General features: G+C 41.5%; 1 protein-coding gene across 11 annotated transcripts in view; it reads left to right on the top strand.

Moving 5' to 3' along the window:
• The window catches only part of TRPC3 (transient receptor potential cation channel subfamily C member 3), a 175292-nt gene that overhangs the window by 126185 nt on the left and 23341 nt on the right, over positions 1-25766 (top strand). For 5 of the 11 annotated variants that reach the window (XR_016212012.1, XM_089302566.1, XM_002717256.6 and 2 more), the window contains exons 4-9: positions 5656-5820; positions 11149-11365; positions 13618-13851; positions 17679-17943; positions 21036-21231; positions 23092-23301. Coding sequence is in view for 9 of the 11 variants with exons in the window: in XM_089302566.1 (XP_089158692.1) it covers positions 5656-5820; positions 11149-11365; positions 13618-13851; positions 17679-17943; positions 21036-21231; positions 23092-23301 (1287 nt within the window). In the remaining 2 variants the exon portion in view is untranslated. Of the gene's footprint in view, positions 1-5655; positions 5821-11148; positions 11366-13617; positions 13852-17678; positions 17944-21035; positions 21232-23091; positions 23302-24628; positions 24677-25766 lie in introns of all 11 variants that reach the window. The other 6 variants (XR_016212011.1, XM_089302565.1, XM_017347554.4 and 3 more) reach the window with 3 other exon arrangements.

Raw genomic sequence — 25766 nt, forward strand, 5'->3', positions numbered from 1 at the left:
GTTGTCCACCAATCCATATACACTCACTTTCACCTATCTCTTAACTTAATGGGGATTTTGTGTTTCCCAGATACCCTTGACCTATTAAAAAATGCTTAGTTGACTTCCCAATTTTCTGATCTGATGACATTGCATGTTCCACCTGTAGCTTTCCTTGAATGTACCATTCCATATCCTAACTCTAGTGTAGCTGGAGTCACCTGGGCTGCCTTTTCTTTGCATGTGTCCAACTCCTCATAAATGTGGATCCCCCTAAAACTAGATATTTGGACCAACGTTCAAATACAGACTACTCTATTTTAAATTCTTATTGTTTTATTTAATAAATGATTTAATTCTTGTTATTCTAGAGTATTATTAGATAATTTAGTTAAAATTAAATATTAGATGACAACAGATGCTGGTGAGGATGTGGGGGAAAAGACAAACTAATCCACTGTTGCTGGGAATGCAAACTGGTAAAGCCACTATAGGAGACAGTTTGGAGATACCTCAGAAATCTGAATATAGCCCTACCATATGGCCCAGCCATCCCACTCAGAATTTACCCAGGGGAAATTAAATTGGCAAATTAAAAGAGCTATCTGTACCTCAATGTTCATTGCAGCTCTATTCACAATAGCTAAGACATGGATCAACCTAAATGCCCATCAATAGAAGACTGGATAAAGAAATTATGGGATATGTACTCTATGGAATACTACACAGTGGTTAAAAAAAATGAAATCCTGTCATTTGCACCAAAATGGAGGAATCTGGAAAACATGCTGAGTGAAATAAGCCATGCCCAAAGGAACCTCCCTGATCTGTAACAACTAACTGAACACCTAAAAGGAAACCTGTAGAAGTGAAACTGACACTATGAGAAACAATGACTTGATCAGCCTTTGTCCTGACTGTCGAGGAACAGCTTACTATTTTATTCTTTTTAATAATATTTTCTTTTTTTACTTAATACCATTGGTTCAACTCTTAACACAGAATTATTCTTATATGTTTAAATCCAATTGAAAATTGATCCCTATTAAAAATAAGAGTGAGAATAAGAGAGAGAGGAGATGTACAGTTCGGCACACGTTCTCTTGGACTTACCCTAAGGGTAAAGTTAAAAACTTGCCATGGGACTCCAAATCTGATTAAGTTGGCAGGTACCAATGCCATCTTACTAGTTAAAGTGATCAGTTTAAGTTCCTAACTGATCATAAAGATAGGATTAAGTGTTAAAGGGATCACATAAATAAGACCAAATGTCTACTAATAATAATAGATAAAATTAAAAAGGAGCGAATGATCCAACATGGGAAGCAGGGCACACAACAGACTCATAGAATGGCAAATGCCCTAAACAGCACTTTTGCCTCAGAATCAGCTCTTGAGGCATCCGGATCTGGCTAAAAAAGCCTATGAGAGCATTTCAGGCATGGAAAGCCAAGATACTCTGGCAAAAAATGACCTACATGAAAGATCTCTGTGAGTGAGGTCCCGGCGGAAAGAAAGGGCCGTCAAAGAAGGAGGTACCTTTCTCTGAAGGGAGGAGAGAACTTCCACTTTGATTATGGCCTTGTCTAAATAATGTCAGAGTTTGTGGACTCAAGAGGCTTCCTTCCATAGCCTTGGCAGCTCATGACAAGAGCCTCGGGTGATCACTGACATCATAAATAAGAGTGTCAATGGTTAAATCAACAACAGGGGCTGGCGCCGCGGCTCACTAGGCTAATCCTCCGCCTTGCGGCTCCGGCACACCGGGTTCTAGTCCCAGTCGGGGTGCCGGATTCTGTCCCGGTTGCCCCTCTTCCAGTCCAGCTCTCTGCTGTGGCCCGGGAGTGCAGTGGAGGATGGCCCAAGTGCTTGGGTCCTGCACCTGCATGGGAGACCAGGAGAAGCACCTGGCTCCTGCCTTCGGATCAGCGCGGTGCGCCGGCTGCAGAACGCTGGCTGCGGTGGCCATTTGAGGGTGAACCAACGGCAAAGGAAGACCTTTCTCTCTCTCTCTCTCTCTCTCTCTCACTGTCCACTCTGCCTATTAAAAAAAAAAAAATCAACAACAGGAATCACTGTGCACTTGCTCCCCATGTAGGACCTCTGTCCTTATTATGTAGTACTATGAGAATTAATGGTAAAACTAGTCTTCAAACAGTACTTTATACTTTGTGTGTGTGGGTGCAAACTGTTGAAATCTTTACTTGGTATAGAGTTGATCTTCTGTATATAAAGGTAGTTAAAAATGAATTTTAATGAAGAATGGGATGGGAGAGGGAGTAGGAGATGGGATGGTTTGGGGGTGAGAGGGTGGTTATGGGGGGAAGAACCACTATAATCCAAAATTTGTACTTTTGAAATTTATATTTATTAAATAAAATCTTTCTATAAAAAATTAAATAAGTTAGATGAGTAAGTTTAATAAATACAGAAATTAATTAAATACTAATAAATAATTAAATTCTTATTTCTCTATTTAAAATTCTCATCTTGACAAGTATTCAGAATTCAAGTCTCTATTCTAATAGCTTATTTTTGCATTTACTGGGAATTTACTGTGTGCCCCCAGAACAGTGATTATTCAGTGTAACACTGATATTCCTATTTTTATCTTGTATCAAATGCCCAGCACAGTGCTTGGCCAATAGGGGCTTAGGGCATTTTAATAAATGAATGAATGAGATTGATATAGGAACTGCAGAGGTAGGAATGAAGCAGGAAGGAAATAATACAATTATAGTACAAGAATAGAACTGGAAATTCGGGAAAGTTCTCAACAAGAATCCTAGGATCTTCATATGGAATCCAGGAACCTTCACCTTTGATTATGTTCATAAATTTTATCATAAGTGCAAATAATGACTGCATTTGTCTGTGAAATACTGTTTACAAATCAGAACCTTAAAAGAGTAACTGCAGCTTGAGTTTGGAAAGATCTGACACATACTTAGCAGCTAGAAATAACTGGTGAACCTCAGGACCTAAGATTTTCCTAATTGAATTAAAAGACGCTTATAAAATAGTGTGTCTTAGTCCAGACTGCTATAACAAAGTACCATATCCTAGGTGGTTTGTAAAAACAGAATGTGTTTCTCACAGCTCTGGAGGGGCCAGCATTGTTGACTTCCAGTGAGAACCATCTTCTGGGGTTGTAGACTGCCAGCTTCTCATGGTACGCTCATGTGGCAGAGAGCTAGACGGCTCTCTGGGCTTCCTTTTATAAGGACATTGATCCTACTGATCAGGGCTCCACCCTCATGACCTAATTACCTCCCTGAAGCTCCACCTTACACTGTCACATCGGCGGTAAGGATTTCAACAGAGGCATCTGTGGATGGGGGGACACAAACATTCGCCTGTGGCACTGTGCTTTTTCACATTGATGCATCAAGCAGTAAGAGAGAGCATCTTTGTAGGACTTTAAGTCTCCCACACACTACTGGTTAGTGTTATTGCAAAGAATTCAGGCATCCAGAAGGTATTCAGTGTGTTTCCTGTCTCATATTTGTAAATGCATCATGCTTTCTCATCACCTCTGTCACCGGGTAGCTGAGTCCTCCTGCCCAGTGGCACAGCCACAGCTGCCAAAGAGGTCAGCAGTGGACCTTTCCTAGGATGAGTGTACACTGTGGGCAGGAGCAGGGATTTAGGAGAAACTGTGCTTCCACTGCCTACCCTGAGAGAGAAGAGTCTTTCCCACCCCCCGTTTAAATTAAAATCTCTGTTGGGAAAGTCTGCACCAGTAAGTGGAAGCCTGTTCATTGCCTAGTAGAAGCACTATTGATGCGTTGCCAGATAACTTGAAGCATGGCCTGGGGTTACTAGGAATCATTAGGATCATCAGCACTTGAGGAAAGAAGAACCCTTTGCCAAGTGGGAACTCCGGCTGCCCTCTTTGCTTTTCAGAGTTCCCCAAAACGTTTCATGGGCACTTTCTAACAGGCTCATTGTTACTGTTGATTTTGCTTTTCATAAGACAGCGATACCTTAACTTCTGTGTTGCTGAAACAGTTTTTTAATAGAAAACTTTTATTTAATAAATATAAATTTCAAAAGTACAAATTTTGGATTATAGTGGTTCTTCCCCCCATAACCACCCTCCCACCCACAAACCATCCCACATCCTACTCTCCCTCCTATCCCATTCTTCATTAAAATTCATTTTTAATTACCTTTATATACAGAAGATCAACTCTATACCAAGTAAAGATTTCAACAGTTTGCACCCACACACACAAAGTATAAAGTACTGTTTGAAGACTAGTTTTACCATTAATTCTCATAGTACTACACAATAAGGACAGAGGTCCTACATGGGGAGCAAGTGCACAGTGACTCCTGTTGTTGATTTAACAATTGACACTCTTATTTATGATGTCAGTGATCACCCGAGGCTCCTGTCATGAGCTGCCAAGGCTATGGAAGCCTCTTGAGTCCACAAACTCTGACATTATTTAGACAAGGCCATAATCAAAGTGGAAGTTCTCGCCTCCCTTCAGAGAAAGGTACCTCCTTCTCTGATGTCCCTGTCTTGCTGAAAGTTTTTTAAAAATATGTCGTTACTCATAGTTGATTTTTGAGTGATGCTTAATAATTCCCAAGCTTAGGTAAAGTGCATATGGCCAAAGAAAGGCATGTCTAGCTGCAGATGGGCACCTTTTAGGCGTAGGAAACTTTTCATGAGCTTGACCATGAATACATTCTCCTACCTGAACAAGGACAGGGCAGTAAGGAAATCCCAGTCTCTCTAAATGATGCAGGCAAATAAATGACTTAGGAAAGTCACATGGGAAAAAATCAAACAGCAGGGCTGAAATAAGTATAACTTTTTCATTTTTCCTGATTAGACTTGCAGTTATAAAAGACCTACTAGTGGTAAATGTTTGTTTTCTTTTGGCTGTGATAGAGGAAGCAATAAAGCAGAGGACAGATTCCTGAAATAGGAGGAAAACAGCATTTGATGCCAGTTTCTGCACGCGGGGCCTCTGTGAACCCAGCATAATAGCCACAGGTTCATTTATTTATACTTTTTTTGCAGATCTTCTACAGGTTTGCAGTAATCATACATGCATACACAGGGCACAGCTCATATGTATTTTTCATACATGTAGCATTTTAGGGGTTACTCATGAAACATTTCTCTTTCAGCTATAGTCTACAATAAACCAATTGACTTTGTTCTTTTCCACTTGGAACTGAATGAAAATAAGCCAGCAGATGGCAACAGAGGGCGCATTTTCACAACAGAGACCAGGAATCACCTGATTCCACAGAAGAATTGGTGACCTACAGAAGGTTTCTGTTAGAAAGGACTATGATTAAGAACAGCATCACTTTTTTATATTTATATTTTATTTTATTTAATGAACATAAATTTCCAAAGTACAGCTTATGGATTACAATAGCTCCCCCCACCCCCCCAAGAACAGCATCACTTTTATCCTCTGGTTTGCACTTCAGTTCCCCTCATAGTTAGGAAGCAGTTTTGAAAAATGGAAAGAAGGCAAAGTAGTGTATTACTAGAATTTCCAGTGCCTCTATTCTGGAAGAAGATGTGTTGATATCTTTAAGATGCCCAAGCATTCAGTAGTCTGAATGTTGATAATGGTATGGTAATCTCTCTCTCTCTCCCCCCTCCCCACCCCTCTCTCTCTGTGTCTACCCCCCTCCCAACAGTTTGTGGCTCACCCCAACTGCCAGCAGCAGCTTCTGACCATCTGGTATGAGAACCTGTCGGGCCTGCGGGAGCAGACCGTGGCCATCAAGTGTCTGGTTGTGCTGGTTGTAGCCTTGGGCCTCCCGTTCCTCGCCATCGGCTACTGGATCGCACCTTGCAGCAGGGTACCGGCTTTCCACACATGTTTGCTCTGGGTTTGCTGCAGCCTGTCCCTCTGGGATGAAAAAAGAAAGAGCTTTGTAGTCAAGGCTCTTATCAGTTTCACCCTGAATGTTAATTGACTCAAGAACACAGATTCTGCTTTCTAATGACTGGGTCAACTCATACAAGAGATGAAAAGGGATTTGGTACCAGTGGGATAGATCACATTTGCAGGCATAAAATGCTTAGGCTTGTAAGATAAAATCCCCATGGTAGACAGAGAGGAGGAAAAGCTGTTTGAATTAAGTGGCTTTTATGCCAGTTCCATTGACAGCTTAATAAGGAGAATGTCAGCCAGGCTGGCCTATGGCAGGGAAGAGGAACAGATAGCCCTACTGCGGTGGTACCAAGAAATAGTTAAGCTGGAATTTAGGGGCAACTCATTTGAACCTGTCAGAAGCAATCTAAGGCTGAGTGTATTAAGTTGCATTTGAGAACAGAAGTATTATCCAAAGACTTCAAGAAAAGGCACTTCAGCTTCCTCTAGCCCTTTGTTCCTTTAGAAAGTTCTACAAAATGTAGAATTGGGGTTTGAGGGGTTTGGATATTTTATATTGGTTATTTAGTTTCTCTTGGATCATTTTGTTCTCAACCTTAATTCTCCTCTCAAGTTGGCAGTGTAATCAATTTCCTTGTGCCTAAGAGATCCCCCAAGCAAGATGTGGAAAAGAAGACAAGGCATGCTAACAGAGTCTGTGTTGGGTTGATACAGGGCACTGCCAGGGAGAAGGAGCTGTTCTGAGATCCCTTAATCCTGTTTTTATATTCCAGAATCCAGTTTTATTTAAATCAGGCTGTTTCAGGCAAAATGAGCCAAGGTCACCTACACATGACCCTGGAAATCAGTCAGCTCTCCGGCTCGGCACCCCCTTCCCATGCCCCCCACAGGCACCATATATGTATGAGAATATTCATTCATCTTGCTTTGTTGTTGATTTGCCTGGTGCAATTTAAGGCAGAGAGTTTGTCATTTTGATCAAGTTTGATGACTTGACCAAGTTCTTTTGTTATGTATCATAGAAAACTACTTTAAAATTCTTGAAGTCTATAAACACCAAAGACTATAGAACTATAAATAATATGAAAGATCATGCAATAAAGCAAAGATCATATCCCACCCAAGCAGTTTTCCTTTATGGAGGAAATACATTGAAAAGTTACAGCTCCTAAATGTTTGTCTTTCAGGGCAGCTCAATCAGTTAAAACATTGCATCAGGTTCAAAGTAGGCATCTTTGGGTCCACTCCCTTTTTCATTTGTAAAAGTGCAGCTAACAGCATGGTGATCTGTGCTGAGAGGAGAAGGGAAGCCTGGGCATTGGGCCATTTCTAGAGCTCATGTTTAAAGCTGCCGTACAGCACCTGCCCTACTGTTGCATAAAAACCCCAAACTAGTTGGAGGTGTTGCTCTAGAACCCCCAAACTTGGGTCTTGTTTGTTCAACGTACAGAAAGCCAATCACTGACATTGAGGTGCTAGAAATAAGTAGGTATTTATTTGCAAAGCACAGAGCAAGGAGCTGTGAATTCCTGGGCTCCCTGAGGGGTTAGGAGTGAAAGTTCTTATAGACTGAAATTGGGGTTGAGATGTGTATGTTCAGCTCATGTCCAAGTTCCTGGTTGCTCAGTTGTGCTTGCGACCTTTCTTTAGTCAGTCATGCCGTGTTCTTTAGGGAATTTTTATATGGCCAGATGGGCTTCAGTTGGGGGAGGGGGACACGGTTGGGGTTACATGTAAGTTCTAGTCCTGGATTTTCCTGCCTGGATCTGGAATTTCGCAACACAAACCCCTCTGGACGGTATTAGCCGACAGTTTATCTACTGGAAAAGCAAATGACTTCTTGAGCCTGATGATTAGAACCTTGAAGGGCCAGTTGCACCACTCCCTTAATTCAGTGAATTCCTTTCAGTAAAGAATAGGCAAGGACATCTTGTGGTAAGAGAGGCAGGGGAGAAGCTGAGTCCTGCCTCTACTTTCTAGGTAATTGGTCTCAGTACAGTGAATAGCAGCGTGATAAGACTACTTCTCATGTCCCACTTGTGAGATAGGTGTGCTGCTCTTTTTTCATGTTATCTAAAGTTTTAAAAGAGCAACCTTTAGATAAAACCTAAGAAAGAACTGTGGGCAAAGGACAGGCTACCCACAGGCATCCTGTGTGCAGCTGTGTAACAGCAGAGTGATATGTAAATAGGTTGTTACTTTTCTACGTATAATTGAAAAATGTGACATTTGTCTGTGTGTATTCATGTTCTATCCCAGAAATACTTGATATTCTTGGATCATTTGTTGACATCCAGTTAAGGTTCTGGACATACGAAATCACGTTTGACATTATAATCTCTTAAATGTGAACTTCTGCACTTTTTAAGTTCACAGATGAATTCAAAAGCCAGGTCTGAATGTGTAGAGAACTTGGTGGATAAATCTGCCAAACATGCTTAATTCTTGGCCTGTAGAAGCCCTTGGGAGAGGAGAACTTGTTTTTTATTTCTACTAGAACATGAAAATTTTAAGGATGTTGTATCATGGGGATTTTTAAGGAATCACCTTAAAATAATTATAAACTGAACTTATAAGAAGTTTTGCTGGCTGGCGCCGCGGCTCAATAGGCTAATCCTCTGCCTTCCGGGACCGGCACACCGGGTTCTAGTCCCAGTCGGGGTGCCAGATTCTGTCCCGGTTGCCCCTCTTCCAGTCCAGCTCTCTGCTAAGGCCCAGGAGTGCAGTGGAGGATGGCCCAAGTCCTTGGGCCCTGCACCCGCATGGGAGACCAGGAGAAGCACCTGGTTCCTGGCTTTGGATCAGCGTGATGCACTGGCCGCAGCACGCCAGCCGCAGCAGCCATTTGAGGGTGGACCAATGGCAAAAGGAAGACCTTTCTCTCTATCTCTCTCTCTCTCTCACTGTCCACTGTGCCTGTCAAAAAAAAAAAAAAAAAAAAAGAAGAAGAAGAAGAAGTTTTGCATTATTTACATGATTTTCCCATCTCCGAGATGACTTTTGTTAGCCTACTTAAAGGTTTTAATTATTGTGTATTTCTTATTATTGTAGTACTAATAGATAAAATATTTATCTTGATTGTATTATTTTTTCCTTTTTATATCATGAGGTTTTTTTGTGTGTTTTTTTTTGTTTTTTTGTTTTTTTTTTTTTTTTTTTTTTGACAGGCAGAGTTAGGCAGTGAGAGAGAGAGACAGAGTGAGTGAAAGATCTTCTTTCTGTTGGTTCAGCCTTCCCGGGCCTCAGCAGGGAGATGGACTGGAAGAGGAGCAACTGGGACAGAATCCGGCGCCCCAACTGGGACTAGAACCTGGAGTGCCAGCTCCACAGGTGGAGGATTAGCCTCGTGAGCCATGGCACCGGCCCACGATTTGATTTTTTAATATTTAGAAATGAAAACTAGGGACTGGGCTGGCTCTGTGGTGTTGTGGGTAGAGCCACTGTCTGCGGCACCATCATCCCATACAGGCACTGGTTCAAGTCCCAGCTTCTCCACTTCCAATCCAGCTCTCTGCTATGGCCTGGGAAAGCAGTAGAAGATGGTCCAAGTCCTTGGGTCCCTGCACCTGCATCGAGACCTGGAGGAAGCTCCAGGCTCCTGGCTCCTGGCTCTTGGCTTCGGATCAGCACAGCTCTGGCCATTGCAGCCATCTGGGGAGTGAACCAGCGAATGAAAGACCTCCGTCTATCTCTGCCTTTGCTTCTCTGTAACTCTGCCTTTCAAATAAATGAATAAATCTTTAAAAAAAAAAAATAAAGGAAAAAGAAAACTAGGGACTGGTGCCGTGGTATAGCGGGTAAAGCCAGCATCCCATATGGGTGCCTAGTCCCAACTGTTCTACTTCTGATCCAGCTCCCTGCTAATGCACCTGGGAAAGCAGCAGAAGATGGCCGAAGTCCTTGGGTCCCTGCAGTCACCTAGGGGACCCAAAAGAAGCTCCTGGTTTCTGGCTTCGAATTGACCCAGCTTCAGCCATTGCAGCCATTTGGAGAATGAACCAGTGGATCGAAGATACCTCTCTCTCTAACTCTGCCTTTCAAATAAATAAATAAAGCATTTCTAAAAAATGAAAACTAAAGTTTACTTCTATGGTAAAATTACCATCATAGAAGTATAATTACTTCTATGGTAATTACTTCTATTTTACCATAGAAGTAATTATACTTCTATGATGGTCATTTATTTTTTAACTTTAAAGGAGCTTTTAATGTTTATGATTTTACAACTCATTGTAACATTTAAATTACAAAACAATAAAGAAATATTAAATTAATTTTCCTGGACCTTGAAAACATTGACTTTGTGTAGTTTTTCGTATCGAGCAAGAATCAGGGGCTGGTGCTGTGGCACAGTGGGTTAGAGACCCAGCCTGTGGTGCCAGCATCCTATATGGATGCTGATTCGAGTCCTGGCTCCTCCACTTCTGATCCAGCCCCCTGCTAGTGTGCCTGGGAAGGCGGCAGAGGATAGTCCGGGTTCTTGGCCCCTACACCTACCTGGGGGACCTAGAAGAAGCTCCTGGCTCCTGACTTCAGATTGGCTCAGCTCTGGCTGTTGCAGCCATTTGGGGAGTGAACCAGTGGTGGATGACTTCTCTTTCTCTGTTTCTACCTCTCTCTGTAACTCTCTTTCAAATAAATAAAATAAACCTTAAAAAAAAAAAAGAATCAGTATATATCCTTCCAGAATTGTATCTGTGAATGCAGTAAACCCTAAAGCAAAATTGATGTTTAGAAACAATTAATTCTGAAAACGTACTGTTATTTTTAATGACAATTTACCCCCTAAAAAACTAGTTTTCACAATCTATAGCTCTTCAGAAACAGAAGTAGAATTTTGAAAGTGTTCTCATTTCATCTACTTAAATGTATTTATTTTTTATTACTTCCAACTTATTTAAGATAGAGGGACATAATGAGAGAGAGAGATCACCCACCCAGTGGCTCATTCACAAAGGCCTGCAATAGCCAGGACCAGCCCAGGCAGAAGTGAGGAACCCAGACCAGTCTGGGTCTCCCATGTGGGTGACAAAGACCCAGACACTTGGGCTGTCACCTGCTGCCTCCCGGGATGTACAGTAGCAGGAAGTTGGATCCGAAGTGGAGCCAGGACTCCAATCCACTCTGATATGGGGTGGGGATGAAGCAGCATCTTCACCACTGTGCCAATTACCCACTCTTAGTTAGTATTAGGATTGTTATTGTTATTTTAACCCTTTATCATAATGGTCATAAATAGAAGACAGATTCCTGAAAGCAGAATTTGCCTCTTTCTTTCTTTGTCTCATTATAGCTGGGGAAAATTCTGCGAAGCCCTTTTATGAAGTTTGTGGCACATGCTGCTTCTTTCATCATCTTCCTGGGCCTGCTTGTGTTCAATGCCTCAGACAGGTTTGAAGGCATCACCACGCTGCCAAATATCACCGTCATTGACTACCCCAAACAGATCTTCCGGGTAAAAACCACCCAGTTCACATGGACTGAAATGCTCATTATGGTCTGGGTTCTTGGTAAGCTCGCTCTTCTAAGTGACCAGAAATAATTATATAAATGATCATATTGTCTGTGAAAAGTATTGTTACACCTTATATGGTGACAACATCACTACTGGAAGATATGACCAAATTGATTTTGTTTCAGTAAGCAAAGCTAATAATTTGATAGCTAGATAATGCTAAATGGTATCTCTTAACACTAAATACAACTTTTATGAGTAACACGAACCTAAATTTCAGTGACTGAACAAAATGTAAGTTTTTAAATGTGACTCTCTTTGATGATAGATGATTTAATTGAAATGCTTGTGAAATAACCTAGTGGCTGTTAACCGGTACATGAAGAACTCTTATCTTGCTTTGTTTTCAGAGATTTTTGGAGAGTTGTTTTTTGTGTATGTGTGTGTGGAGGGTGGGGGGAGGTTCCAGAGTTCCATTTCCATGCTACTTCACCTCACAATAACCTCTCTTGAATAGCTGTGTTAAAGTAAGCATTTTAAGTCAATGTGAGAAAAACAAAACTTATTTTTTGCTGCATCCTCATAAGTGGAAGTGGAACTCGTTTGTCTTTTGGTTACTAATCCAATATCATTTTCTGATTGTTTCATCCAATGTGTTTCCTGGCATGTGTTCATTTCTGCAATCTATGCATTAGCTCTCCTCTTCTTTTACTCCTGTGGTTTCAACCTAGGTCAAGCAATTATATTACAAATTTTATTTTAGACCATTTCTTTAAAAAAAATTCCACCATACAGGCAGGACAGTTTGTTAAACTGGAGTGTTTTCTCCTCTTTTTCCAGAATTGCATTTCCTTTTTTTTTCCATTTTTCTCCAGACCTCTGGAAGGTACTGAGGTTCTCATCCCAAAGAGCAACCAAGGAATGCAGACACTTTTTTAAAAAAGATTTATTTATTGTTATTTGAGAGGCGAGTTACAGACAGGGAGAGTGAGAGACTCAGAGAGAGAGAGAGAGAGAGAGAGAGATAGTCCATCCACTGCTTCACTCCCCAAATGGCTGCAATAGCCAGAGCTGGGCTAATCCAAAGCGAAGAGCCAGGAGCTTCCTCCAGGTCTCCCATGTAGATGCAAGGGCCCAAGCACTTGGACCATTTTCCACCGCTTTCCCAGGCTATTAGCAGAGAACTGGATTGGAAGTGGGGCAGCTGGGACTTGAATGGGCTCCTGTATGGGATGCCGGCGCCACAGGTGGAGGCTTAGCCTACCACATCACAGCGCTGGCCCCCAGAATGGCATTTTCTGTTTCCAGTTTCTTCCTAATGCTCCAGAACCTCCTAGTTAAAGGTTTCCTCTTTCCCGAATGATGTGCCTCACCTCCCCACAGGAAGCGGAAATGAGGAGAGAGGGCAGCAAATGATGGGAGTGCTTCCGGATGAGTGGGAAGCGATTCTTACTATACAGTCAGGGTGTCACTTGGCAGCATGTATCTCTAAGAATTACCAGCGCCTGATAATTAACCTTTGTGATTTTGGGAGGACACCTAATCTCCTCTGCTCTGAAAGTCTTTTTTTTTTTTTTTTGGACAGGCAGAGTGGACAGAGAGAGAGAGAGACAGAGAGAAAGGTCTTCCTTTGCCGTTGGTTCACCCTCCAATGGCCACCACAGCCAGCGCACCGCGCTGATCTGAAGGCAGGAGCCAGGTGCTTCTCCTGGTCTCCCATGGGGTGCAGGGCCCAAGGACTTGGGCCATCCTCCACTGCACCCCCGGGGCCATAGCAGAGAGCTGGCCTGGAAGAGGGGCAACCGGGACAGAATCTGGCGCCCTGATCGAGACTAGAACCTGGTGTGCCAGCACCGCAAGGCGGAGGATTAGCCTATTGAGCCGCGGCGCCGGCTCTAAAAGTCTTATGGGGAAAAAAATCCTTTGACCTGAAGAGCCTTCCTTGCTTAATTCCTTCCTTCTCTCCTGCCCCCAACACACCTCACCCCCTGTACCCCAATGAATGAGGTTTCTAGTCCCCTAAGTGGGTTTCTCCTAATTTTAATTTAGTGGGTGAATCATTCCCCCGGTGGGAGCTTCTTCCATTTCTCCTCTTTCTCTCTATCTTCTTATTGTCCTCCTTGTCTCTCTCTTTTCACCCTGTCGTCTTCCATTTAACTGCCCATGCCTCCATGACCCCACAGTCAGCCAGTGTCTAGTACAGCCCTGTGGGGCATTTTATAGACGTGTCCTGATGGTGGGCTAAGTAAAAGCATCTCAGTCTGGGCTGTGAGGTCTCACCGGCACCCTCGGTGTGTGTCGCAACAGGGATGATGTGGTCTGAGTGCAAAGAGCTGTGGCTGGAAGGACCGAGGGAGTACATTTTGCAGTTGTGGAACGTGCTCGACTTTGGGATGCTCTCCATTTTCATTGCTGCATTCACGGCCAGGTTTCTAGCTTTCCTTCAGGCGACAAAAGCACAGCAGTATGTGGACAGCTACGTCCAGGAGAGCGACCTCAGTGAAGTTACCCTCCCGCCAGAGATACAGTATTTCACCTATGGTAAGTTGCTGGCTGCAGGGTTTGCTTATGTTTCTGGAAGGGTCTTGGTGCCATGTTTTTGGAGGAAATGCAGTTAAGATCAATGTAGTCTCTCCCTACTGCATACTGCAGAGGATAGGATCCAAGACCGCCAGCGGATGCCTGAAACTGTGGATGGTACCAAACTGAATGTACTATGTTGTTTCCTAGGCATACACACCTATGATGAAGTTTAATGTTTAAATTAGGTATAGTAAGAAATTAATAGTCCTAACCAATAATAAATTAAGTATAGCAGTGTACAGTAATAAAAGTGCCAGCATCACTACTATTTTCTTTTCCTTTTTTTTTTTTTTTTGGACAGGCAGAGTGGACAGTGAGAGAGAGAGACAGGGAGAAAGGTCTTCCTTTTTTCCATTTGTTCACCCCCAATGGCTGCTGTGGTCGGCGTGCTGCAGCAGGCACACCACGCTGATCCAAAGCCAGGAGCCAGGTGCCTCTCCTGGTCTCCCATGCGGGTTCAGGGCCCAAGGACTTGGGCCATCCTCCACTGCACTATTTGAAAGGTAGAGTTACAGAGCAAAAGAGGAAGAGACAGAGATGGAGAGAGATATCTTCCACCCATTAGTCCACTTCCAAAATGACCACAGTGGCCATGGTTGGGCCAGGGCAAAAGCAGAAGCCAGGAGCTTCATCCAGGTCTCCCACATGGGTTCAGGGGCCCAAACACTGAGGCCATCTTCTGCTGCTTTCCCAGGCACATAAACAGGGAGCTGGATCAAAAGTGGAGCGCTGGCCCCGCTGTGGCGCAAGGAGTTAACACCCTGGCCTGAAGCGCCGGCATCCCATATGGGCGCCAGTTGTAGTCCCGGCTGCTCCTCTTCCGATCCAGCTCTCTGCTATGGCCTGGAAGGGCAGTAGAGGATGGTCCAAGTCCTTGGGCCCCTGCACCCATGTGAGAAACCCGGAAGAGGCTCCTGGTTCCTGGCTTCAGATCGGCACAGCTCTGGCCATTGCAGCCAGTTGGGGAGTGAACCATTGGATGGAGGACCTCTCTCTCTCTCTGCCTCTCTGTGTAACCGACTTTCAAATAAATAAATCTTAAAAAAAAAAAAAAAAAAGTGGAGCAGCTAGGACTCAAGCCAGTGCCCATATGGGATGCCAACATTGCAAGCAGTGCCTTAACTGAGTGCATCACTATGTCAGCCCTAGCATCACTGCTCTTGTGCTTTGGAGCCATTAGCCATTATTAAATAAAATAAGGGTTACTTGAACACAGGCACTGTGATACTGCAGCATTGTTCTGATAACCAAGATACCAAGTAACTAACAGGAGGGTAGCATATACAGACAGTGTGGTTATACTGGAGAAAGGCATGATTCACACCCCAGGAAGGATGGAGTTCTAAGGCATGGGATTTCATCACACAACCCAGAATAGCACATAGTTTAAAATGTAGGAATTGTTTACTTCTGGAATTTTCCATTTAATATTTTCAGATCATGGCTGACTGTGGAAAGTGTACCTGCAGGTAAGGTGGGATTGTTGTGTGTTTAGTGTGAAAGTAGTGTTGAATGCTTATGAACAGTAGATAGAGAATGAGCTTCAGAGCTCTACCAAACTGGCTCATATCTAAACTATGATATGTACCTTTTTTCAAGTAATTTGCTTCTGTGTGCCTTAGTTTTTGTGTCTATAAAAAGACAGTGCAAATTTGGAGAAAATTATCTTTAAGACTAACAACATAATTACTCTTAGGGCAGGAGACTGTCTTAATTAGGGAGAAAAAATAGCTTGATAAACTGCTTAATGTGAAGGTGAGTCCCTAAGAGTGAGGGTTTGAAGAGAAAAGATAATGAAGGTCCTAACCTGCTCTGCAGGCTAAGTGAACATTAATTCAATAGAGACAGGAAGTAGGCACTAAAATGACCTTGAGAATGTGAGCTTTAGAGAACAGAAGCACTGGGGAGAATGTTGTGCTTTTCACATGGCATGCAATGAGGTTCATACCAAACTCTTCCAGATCATGAAGGGCAGGGAGACATGACTGACATCAGTGTGAATGGAGGCAGTGTGCCCAGAACAAACCAGTGTTAAGTATTATCAATTTCCCTTTCCTTGAGGACAAATTGAGAACTTGCAATTAGAAATGTTCACATAGTTGTAAATTTTTTTTTTTTACAAGCAGAGTGGACAGTGAGAGAGAGAGACAGAGAGAAAGTTCTTCCTTTTGCCGTTGGTTCACCCTCCAATGGCTGCCGCTGCCGGTGCGCTGCGGCCGGCGCACCGCGCTGATCCGATGGCAGGAGCCAGGTGCTTCTCCTGGTCTCCCATGGGGTGCAGGGCCCAAGCACTTGGGCCATCCTCCACTGCACTCCCTGGCCACAGCAGAGAGCTGGCCTGGAAGAGGAGCAACCGGAACAGAATCCGGCGCCCCGACTGGGACTAGAACCCGGTGTGCCGGCACCGCAAGGTGGAGGATTAGCCTAGTGAGCCATGGTGCCGGCCTGTAAAATCTTAAATCTGGAAAAGACATCAGAAATTATTCTCTAAGCCTTATTTTACAGGTTAGAATACTAAGGCACAGAGTTGAAAGGTGTCTGGTTGTGAAGAATCCCTGTAATTGTAATTAGGGCTTATGATGAGTATACACGGCATGCTGACATTCTAGTATAAGACTTGGCTTCCGCTCCAAAATATAAGATGTAAGTTTTGTACATTCTGAAATTTAAGCACATTACCTCTTCTTGTCAGCAAGCAAAGGTTTGTATATACCAGGAGATTCATCTGAATGAGAAAATGATCAGCATTTGCAATGAAAAGTTAGCTTAGGTTGTGATGTATCTCTTAGATTGTGATATATATGTATAGTGATATATTATATAAATTTGAATTTATTCATGTGCATTGAGTGACTGTTTTCTAGTGGGGAATATATGAGTTCAGGTATCCCTGCTTCCTAGATGTGAAGTTTGGATCAAGTTTTAACTTTCCTGAGTCTTGGATTCAACATCTCCAAAAAGACGATAATAACACACAGACTCCATAGTGTCATTGGAAGTAGTGTCCGACACATCTTAGACATGCAGTAAATGTTCATTTTTGTTGTTGTTGCAAATATCTATAATACATCCATTCTTTCAGGAATGACCGGTTTGTTCAAAGTTAACCACCTACCATTTCACTGGTCTGCCAGAGAAATGGGTCTGCTGCACACTTTGTAAGTGACCTTAAAAAGGTTGTTAGGGTTGCTTGTTCAGAATTAATGTCCAAAATTTTTATAATTAAGTGGCATTTTCCATCTTCCAGGAACAAGTTATGGTACTCAGATATCACATGGTCAGCACTGCTGTGATCAGTTACATTTTCACTCCTCATCATTTGACATTTTACTTGCATAAACTATTTGATGAACGAATTTCCCTACATGATGTGGAAGAGAAGTTCTACTGAAGCTGTGCCTGTAGGATGACAAAATAATTGGTGGATAAATCTAATAAGTGAGAGAATAAATCAGTCCAGTCAGCTCTTTGTCATCCTGGATATGGCCTGTGTTTAATGAAGTGTTTTAACCTCTATCTTATCTTTTGTATTTTATTCTGTTTCTGCTCAACATGGAGTCAGCTTGGTACCTGTGAAGCAGGGTTTCCTTCATTGAGAGTAATACAAGATTTACGTTTCTGGTTGAACATGAAAAATAATGTTTGGACAGTTCATTAAATCTAGAGTAATGTCGATTGATAATAACCAGCTACCTACAAGACAGATCCTATTTAAGCTATTTACTTTGCATAGTTGGCAATGAATAGAAGGTTCCATTTTTAATCTTTTTCTCTCTCTTTTCTAGCTAGAGATAAATGGCTCCCTTCTGACCCTCAGATCATTTCTGAAGGCCTTTATGCCATAGCTGTTGTGCTCAGCTTCTCTCGGATCGCATACATCCTCCCTGCAAATGAGAGCTTTGGCCCCTTACAGATCTCTCTCGGAAGGACTGTGAAGGACATATTTAAGTTCATGGTCCTCTTTATTATGGTGTTTCTGGCTTTTATGATTGGCATGTTCATACTTTATTCTTACTACCTTGGGGCTAAAGTAAATCCTGCTTTTACCACGTAAGTAAAATATCTTATTAAAAAGGTGTGATGAAGAGAAATTCTAATAAGTTTAGATGAAAAATGTCAATGATTGTAATATAGATTTTTTAAGAGCAGAAAGAACTCACTAGAAACAGTGCTTCTGTGTGACTGTGTTACCCTGAAGGCCCATCTCATTCTGCTTAGAGTTTGCCCTCAAAATGGATCAGAATTTGGAAAAATCAGATCAGACGGGCTACTTTAAGAGAATGGGAATGCAGATTTCTAAATCTTATCGTGTATATAACATTAAATGCAGTTTCATCATTTTGTAACCAGTACTACTATTTCTAAAAGGAAACATCGGCTTTTATTTCCAGGTATTCACTCACCAGTACAGGATGCAGAATACAGTACTGCATATAGTTAACTGTTTCGCAGTCCCCTAGAAAGGTGATAACATTTCCTCCATCTGGTCATGGTGGTTTCTGCACTGAAGGCTCACCTCCTCCACAAAGTATTCTCCAGTTAGACTCCGTACATGGTTGTCCCTTCCCGGGTCCTCAGCCTGGAGATGTGCAGACTGTGAGGTCCTTCCTCACCCAGTGATGTTTGGTTGTCCTGACGATGGGGCCCTCCCTCAGTCCTTCCAGGTGTGGGTGTTGTAAAGCATCCCTTGGTTACTCTCCCCTTGTCGCCTGTAATGCCACAACTGGAAACAAGTGACACATTCAATAAGACTCAAGCAGCATATCAAGCCTTGGCTGGCACCTAAATTGTTCTGAAGTGAATTTTTTAAATACTTAATATAGAACAAGTCTTAGAAGTAAAAGAGACCTGAAACTCTCTTTATTGTTGCGAAAAAAAAAAAAAATCTGTTTGAACCCAGGTGGAAAAAGACAGACATCCTGAACACTCTGCCACCCCTGCCTTTCCTCCTTTAACTCTATAACTCGTGTTAACCATTATGGTTTCTTCACCGTTTTAACTGGGGATGTGGCAACCTGATGTAGTAGAAAGAACATAGGTCCAGAAAGCAGGCAAACCTGGATTTGAATTCAATCTGCACGGTTTTCCAGTTCAGGCCTTTGGTTAAGTTACTGAACATTTCTCCGTGTCGGTTTCCTTATTTTTAAAATAAGCACAACAAGGTTTAAATAAGGTCATCGTGAGGATTATGTAAGGCAAGTTATATAAAGCCTTGGGCCCACAGTGGGGCTCAGAACTGCCAGTGTCTCTTCTGTTCTCCTATCCCCTTCCCTACACAGCCACTCCATGTAGGTGTGAACAGAGGTTAGGGGCAGGACGATCTGTAGACGAACAAGGGGAAGGAGCAGAAGTTTTGTGACAGGGTTAAATAAATGACAGGAACCAGGAGGTTGTAATTTTTCATAGTCTCCCATCAGCATCTATGCTGCGAGTATTACATCATACAATTAGATGTTCCATAATAGTAATGATAGGAATGGAAACTTTTCTATTCAATTCTCTTCTCCCGGGGTCTGGCAATGTTTCTAGAACATACCAGATACTCTATAAATATGTGTTGAATGGATGAATGAATAAGTAAACTAGTACTTAAACCAATAAATCTAAAGAATTTTGTTGTTTGGAATCTATGATGAGAAGTCAAAAACAGTCTTTTCCATACATCTTTTTCTAGATAAAGGAGTTATTTTTGAACCCTTCATAAAATGCTACATGTATAACTGTTTAGTTTAGGGACTGTTCAGTCAGGCACAGATCAGTGATGACAACTCAGTTGTATGACAAAATTTAGTAAATACATGGTGCCAAAAATTATTTAAGGGACAAAAGTCTGGTGAGGGCCCAAGTGCTTGATTATTAAGGTGGAGTAATAAGTAGACTACATAAATCAAGGGGAAATGATAGCAATCTTCCATTCTGTTGTCTGCTTTTCAGTACCAATTAAGCTCAGAGTTATTTTAAGTAGATAACATAACTGACCCTCAGTGTCTGTATTCACATTTGCTATTCAGCCAACTGTGGATCAAAAATATTGGGTAAAAAAAAATTGCATCTGTATTGGGTATGTATCAACTTTTTTCTTGTCATTATTCCCCCAAAAATAATAATGCATAGCAATTGCGTTGTATTAAGTATTATAAGTAACCTAGAGATGACTCAAAGTATGCAAGAGGATGTGCATACTTTGTATGCAAATTTTGTGCTATGTTACGCAAGGGACTTGAGCACTGTGTATTTTGGTATCTGTGGGAGTCTTAGAAGTCCAGGGTCAGCCAGGGGTGACTGACCAAGGGATGACTATCTATTCTTGTGACCAAAAATTCCAATAGAGAGGTAGCTACAGCACAGAGCCTGTGCCCCTCCCTACACATGGTCCCCAGTCTCTTAGTTCTCATCTGTCCCCAGAGAAAATGGCTTTTTTTGTGTACTCTCAGGGGCATTTTTTTTTACATAAACAGAATGTAAGGATTTGTGTACCCCTTTTTTGTTGAAGTGGTAGAATATTTCGTGCATACTATATCTTATATTTTTACTTAATCTTGTATTTCATTTTATAAAAACTCCTGAAGATTGGTCTGTTTCATCCACACCCCCTGTCTCCGCCCTCAATGGTTGCATAGCATCCTATAGTATGGATGTACCAGAATTATCTAGCTGCTTCCTACTGATGGCTCTCTACATTGTTTTCATTCTATTTACAAATAATTTCACTGCAACTGGTGCTACAAGAAATATGTACTACAAGAAATACATACTTCTTTAAAGTGAATATATAACTTTAATTCCAACCCTAATCTACTCCAGAGAGCCAGATTTCAGTTTGTAAGCCACCTACAAAAATCAAACCACATACTTGCATCTTAGATGAAAGGAATGAGTATTGTGACATGACTTCAGCTTTCTCCTGCCGAGTTCAGAAAATTTTCACTTGATGATAACATCAGAAAAGCTGGGCATTGGTCCCATTTCATCACCAGTTCCTGAAAACCTGGGAGAATTAACTTCTGTTAAATATCATAACAAGATAATTCTACCTTTAGAGTTTACTGTGATGGCATTTTATATCTGTATAATATCAGATTCTAACTTGCTTTTACTTGTGACTTTTTAATGACTTACTGCGTACCTTATTTTTTCAACAGTGTGGAAGAAAGTTTTAAGACGTTGTTTTGGTCAATATTTGGGTTGTCTGAAGTGACTTCTGTTGTGCTCAAATACGATCACAAATTCATAGAGAATATCGGATATGTTCTTTATGGAATATACAATGTAACTATGGTGGTTGTTTTACTCAACATGCTAATTGCTATGATTAATAGCTCCTATCAAGAAATTGAGGTAAGCCTGTCTCCTTGACAACCCATTCTGATCGCATGCCGTGTCTACCTCGGTGCCCTGTGGCAGAGCTCTGGCCCACGTAACAAATGGGCTCCACTCTAAGCAGCTTGGACCCTGCCCGTGTTTTCCACCTGCAGCAGTCACACACTTTCCAGTGTCTTCTAGCAACATAGCAGAGGTCTCATGAATTTGCCACCACTCTGCCTTCCTCCAGGGTGTGTTCAGAAGTTTTGAACTTATTAGCTAGAAGTATGGGCCACTGGGAAATTATTCTCTCCTAGGTTAGCGCCCACCATTCTTCCCGGTGAAAGAATCTCTAGATACCTGGCACACATTGAGAATGTTCTTTAACAAGTCAGAATTTTTAGTGTTCTAGCAATCACTTTCCTTTTGGTTTTGTGGGCTTAGTTTGATGCTATTCTTCATCACTGTGTATATATTTTATCTCCTCCAGTTTAGTGTGCGATGCCTTCTTAGTGCATTGCTGTTTGTTAACTCCATCCAATCTGTATGAGTGTTTTAGAAACTCAGTGCTCTCAAAGCACAAGTTAGTTCCTCCACGCATGAGAACTCCGGTACTCTGAAGGCTGCTAGGGGTGGTAATGGTGGTCTGGGCTGTGTGACCTGAGTGAGCCAGCTTCCACCACTTGGAGACCACCCCCCCCACCCCCAATTTCTCCTATTGTTTAGGATGGCCATGCCCATAACCACACGGCTACACTAAGAATGGAAGGAGATATGGGACAGCTCCAGGCTACTGAGGGATTCATGTGACAATTTGAGGACACGTGGCAGACACATAAACTTCAAAAAGCCATTCATCTTTCTTTCCTTTGCCCTTGAAGTGTCCTACACTGTATCTGCAGCCTGACTTGGAAGGGTCCTGGGAGGAGGGAGGGTGGGTGGAGTGTGGAACCATAACTGAATATACAGAATTGTCGGAGTTGGGGATGAGAGGGGAATAAACCTCTTCATCCTATCTTGGCCCTGAATTTTTCTTGTCTTTTTGCTTTGTTTTTGGTCGGGGGACAGGAAAATCTGGTTAAATTTCAGTGGGTACAGAATCACCTATTTCTCTTTTTTTTAACTTTTATTTAATGAACATAAATTTCCGAAGTACAGCTTATGGATTACAATAACTTCCCCCCCATAACTTCCCTCCCACCCACAACACTCCCCTCTCCCACTCCCTCTCCCCTACCATTCACATCAAGATTCATTTTCAATTCTCTTTATATACAGAAGATCAATTTAGCATATATTAAGTAAAGATTTCAACAGTTTGCACTCACACAGAAACACAAAGTGTAAAATAGTATTTGAGTACTAGTTATAGCATTAATTAAACACCTAAGAATAGTTTTAAGTAGAACATAAAAAATACTAAAAGAGTAAAGTATTAAGTTCTTTTTTTTGTTTGTTATATAGTTATTTTTTTATTTAATAAATGTGAATTTACAAAGTGCAACTTTTGTATTGTTGTGGCTCCCCCCCCCAACCTCCTTCCCTCCCGTGGCCCTCCCCTCTCCCACTCCCTCTTCCATCCTGCCCTTCATCGAGTTTCATTTTCAATTACCTTCATATACTGAAGATCGACTTAGTATATACTAAGCAAGGATTTCAACAGGCTGCACTCACACAGCTGCACAAGGTATAGGGTATTGTTCAACTAGTAGTGTTGTTTTTAAGTTTCATAGTAAAACACATTAATGTGTTTTACTATGAAACTTAATGTGTTTTACTAGAATCACCTATTTCAAAAACAAATTTAGATACATTGTAATAACCTATGTTATCAGTTTCTGGAATATTTAATTTTTAATTTAAAATAGTTAAATCTTTTCTCTTTTTGTGATTTAGGATGACAGTGACGTAGAATGGAAGTTTGCCCGTTCAAAACTTTGGTTGTCTTATTTTGATGATGGGAAAACATTACCTCCACCTTTCAGTCTAGTTCCTAGTCCAAAATCATTTGTTTATTTCATCATGCGAATCATTAACTTTTCTAAATGCAGAAGGAGAAGGCTACAGAAGGATCTAGAAATGGGAATCGGTAACTCCAAATCCAGGGTAGGTATCAGAAACTTACCAAGACCTTAAAATAGATATTTTTTCTCTTTCTCCTTGTTTTTAGATTTTGTTCAATAATTTTTATGTGTGAACCTAGAAGATGCTGAAAGTAACCATCCATTCCATAGCCTTTCATAGACTAATACTTGATAACTGCATAACGTTTCAAAAAGTCACTTAGTCTATGCCCAGCTTCTGGTCAGAACTTCTTGTAAAGTACCTGGTTGGAAAAAAAAAAAAAAAAAAAAAACAAAACAAACAAAAAAAAAAACCTCTTTTAACGTTTTAAAAGTAAAAAAAAAATTATCATCAGTAAACACTTCATCTTTGTGTGTTCCATGCTTCTCAACTGTTATTCTGAGGTTAAATTGCTTTAACCTCAGATTTCCTCTTGGTATATGTGTCCACCACCACCATGTTCTTTTTTTTTTTTTTTTTTGTAGAGATCCTTTGCTGTGCTAAGTAATATTTTTTACTTTAGTATCATAGAATAGATATAAGCCCGAGAGCATCTTCAAGTAATCATAAGTACCTCATTTTTAGCTCAAATGGTTTGCCCTTGAGTTGTCCAAGTTGAATCGTAGTTTAACAAAGAAGATAAGTTTCAGCATGGCACTCTAATTCCATGCAGTTAATTTTCAGAGATAGAATTGGCAGAAAAGCCTAAATTACGGGTAAACCGCACATCTTAAGGTACAAAGCAGGCAGACAGGAGCAAATGGTTTTTGCCTAAACTTGAGGAAATGGTCTGTAGCTGCAGTACCCTAGGAGCCCACAAAACGTCAATGTTTCTCCATAAAATACAGGATCTCCTGAGCACAGGTGGATGTTTTTTCTTGGTTGAAGCTGGAGGAAAGGGCTGAGTTCAATTTAATTTCTTTATATATATATATACACACACACACACACACACACATATATATATATACACCTATATATATATATATATATGAGCTTCCAATATTTGTGATAACCCTGGACATTTATCCTTTATGAAAGTGAACTTTCAAATCTTTTTTAAAAAAGTATTTGACCTGGATGTGGGCCCTTAATGCTATTCAGTTACAAGGCAGTGACTGGCTGTGACATCCTGTGATTTAACATATGTATACAGTGAGAAGCAGTATAATATAAGGAAGAGTCTTTGTGTTAGACCTGGATTTGAACTCTGCTTCATAAAACTCAAAAGCAAGTATTGCAGGTAAATCATTCACCACTCTGAGCTTTAATTGAGCTAAAAAAGAAAACTTTGCAGGTTATTGTGAGGATTATATGAGATGTCAAAGTTCCAACCTCAACAAATATCAGTACCCTTCCTTATTCACAGTTTACAAAGTGCTTTGCTGTTCATTTGAACCTCATGCAACACTGTGAGGTAGGTATGACCATTCTTCCCATTTTATAGGTAAAGTGACTGAAGCCATTTAAAGAACTCATTTATGTGGGGTCTCATGAGCTAACTAGTGTGTTAGGGTGGGTGTGGAAGTCAAGTTTTGGCCTCAGATTCCCAGCTGTCTCTATGGAAGTTGGCTGCCTGTTCAGCTGACTTAGTCTAGGCTTGGTTCCTGCCCCTTTCCTCCCAACCAGGTACCTAGCCTCTTTAAGGGACCAGGTTGTAATTATCATCCTGGGCAGCTCCTGCTAATGGGAAATTAATTTTTCTTTTCTTCTTCTTTTTTTTTTTTTTTTCCAGAAAGGATTCTGTTCTTGGATTTCTTAACTGAGGCTTTAGTATTAAAAAGGAAGCTTCTCCAATGTGGGGGTTTTCAGTTCTTGCACTTCATGGAATACACCCAGAATTTTCTTCCTGCAGGGAGCAGAGGTAGAAGGGGACATTAGGTAGGAGACACTAAAACTCCAGCTGGGATGAGCACATCCAGGTGGCTTGTGGCTACCTAGCGCCCTCTAGAGGGAACACAGCTTGTTTGCCAGAGCAATAGGGAGATTCTGTTAGAGGTGTTCCGTGTTGGGTGCCCCCTGGCGCTTGTGTCACACCCTTGACCCGGAGGAATAGCATTTCTCAGAGATGATACTAACAATGGAAGTTGAGCATGGGCCTCCCAGGAGTGTGCTCCTTGGGTCCTGGTTAGAAATTGCCATTTTATTTTTTTAATAAAATTGTACATAGAGCTATTAAAGTCTTTTTAATGTTATTCATATTCATAGAACCACTCTATGTAGACTGAATGTGGTGAAAATTTGGAGAAATTACATTTTTTCTGTTTTTCTTTTTTAGAAAAGAGAAAGGAGCCTCAAGAAATCTTCCCTGCTAACCTATACTAACTGGGAGTCAGCAGCCAGCACTGACCTCCAGTGGCAAATGGGAGAATTTGCTCAGTTAGCCAGGGTTTTGGAGAACAAGAGCAAAATTAGGAGGGTCCATGCCTACCAGTGCCACTCTCTTCCTCCCTAGCATCCCATACCTTCCTCAATTGTAACGGTGGGGAGTCAGGTGGCAGAGTGAA

This window comes from Oryctolagus cuniculus, chromosome 8 (genome assembly GCF_051225735.1).
Source record: "Oryctolagus cuniculus isolate XC-2025 breed Fujian yellow rabbit chromosome 8, ASM5122573v1, whole genome shotgun sequence".
Classification (NCBI taxonomy): domain Eukaryota; kingdom Metazoa; phylum Chordata; class Mammalia; order Lagomorpha; family Leporidae; genus Oryctolagus; species Oryctolagus cuniculus.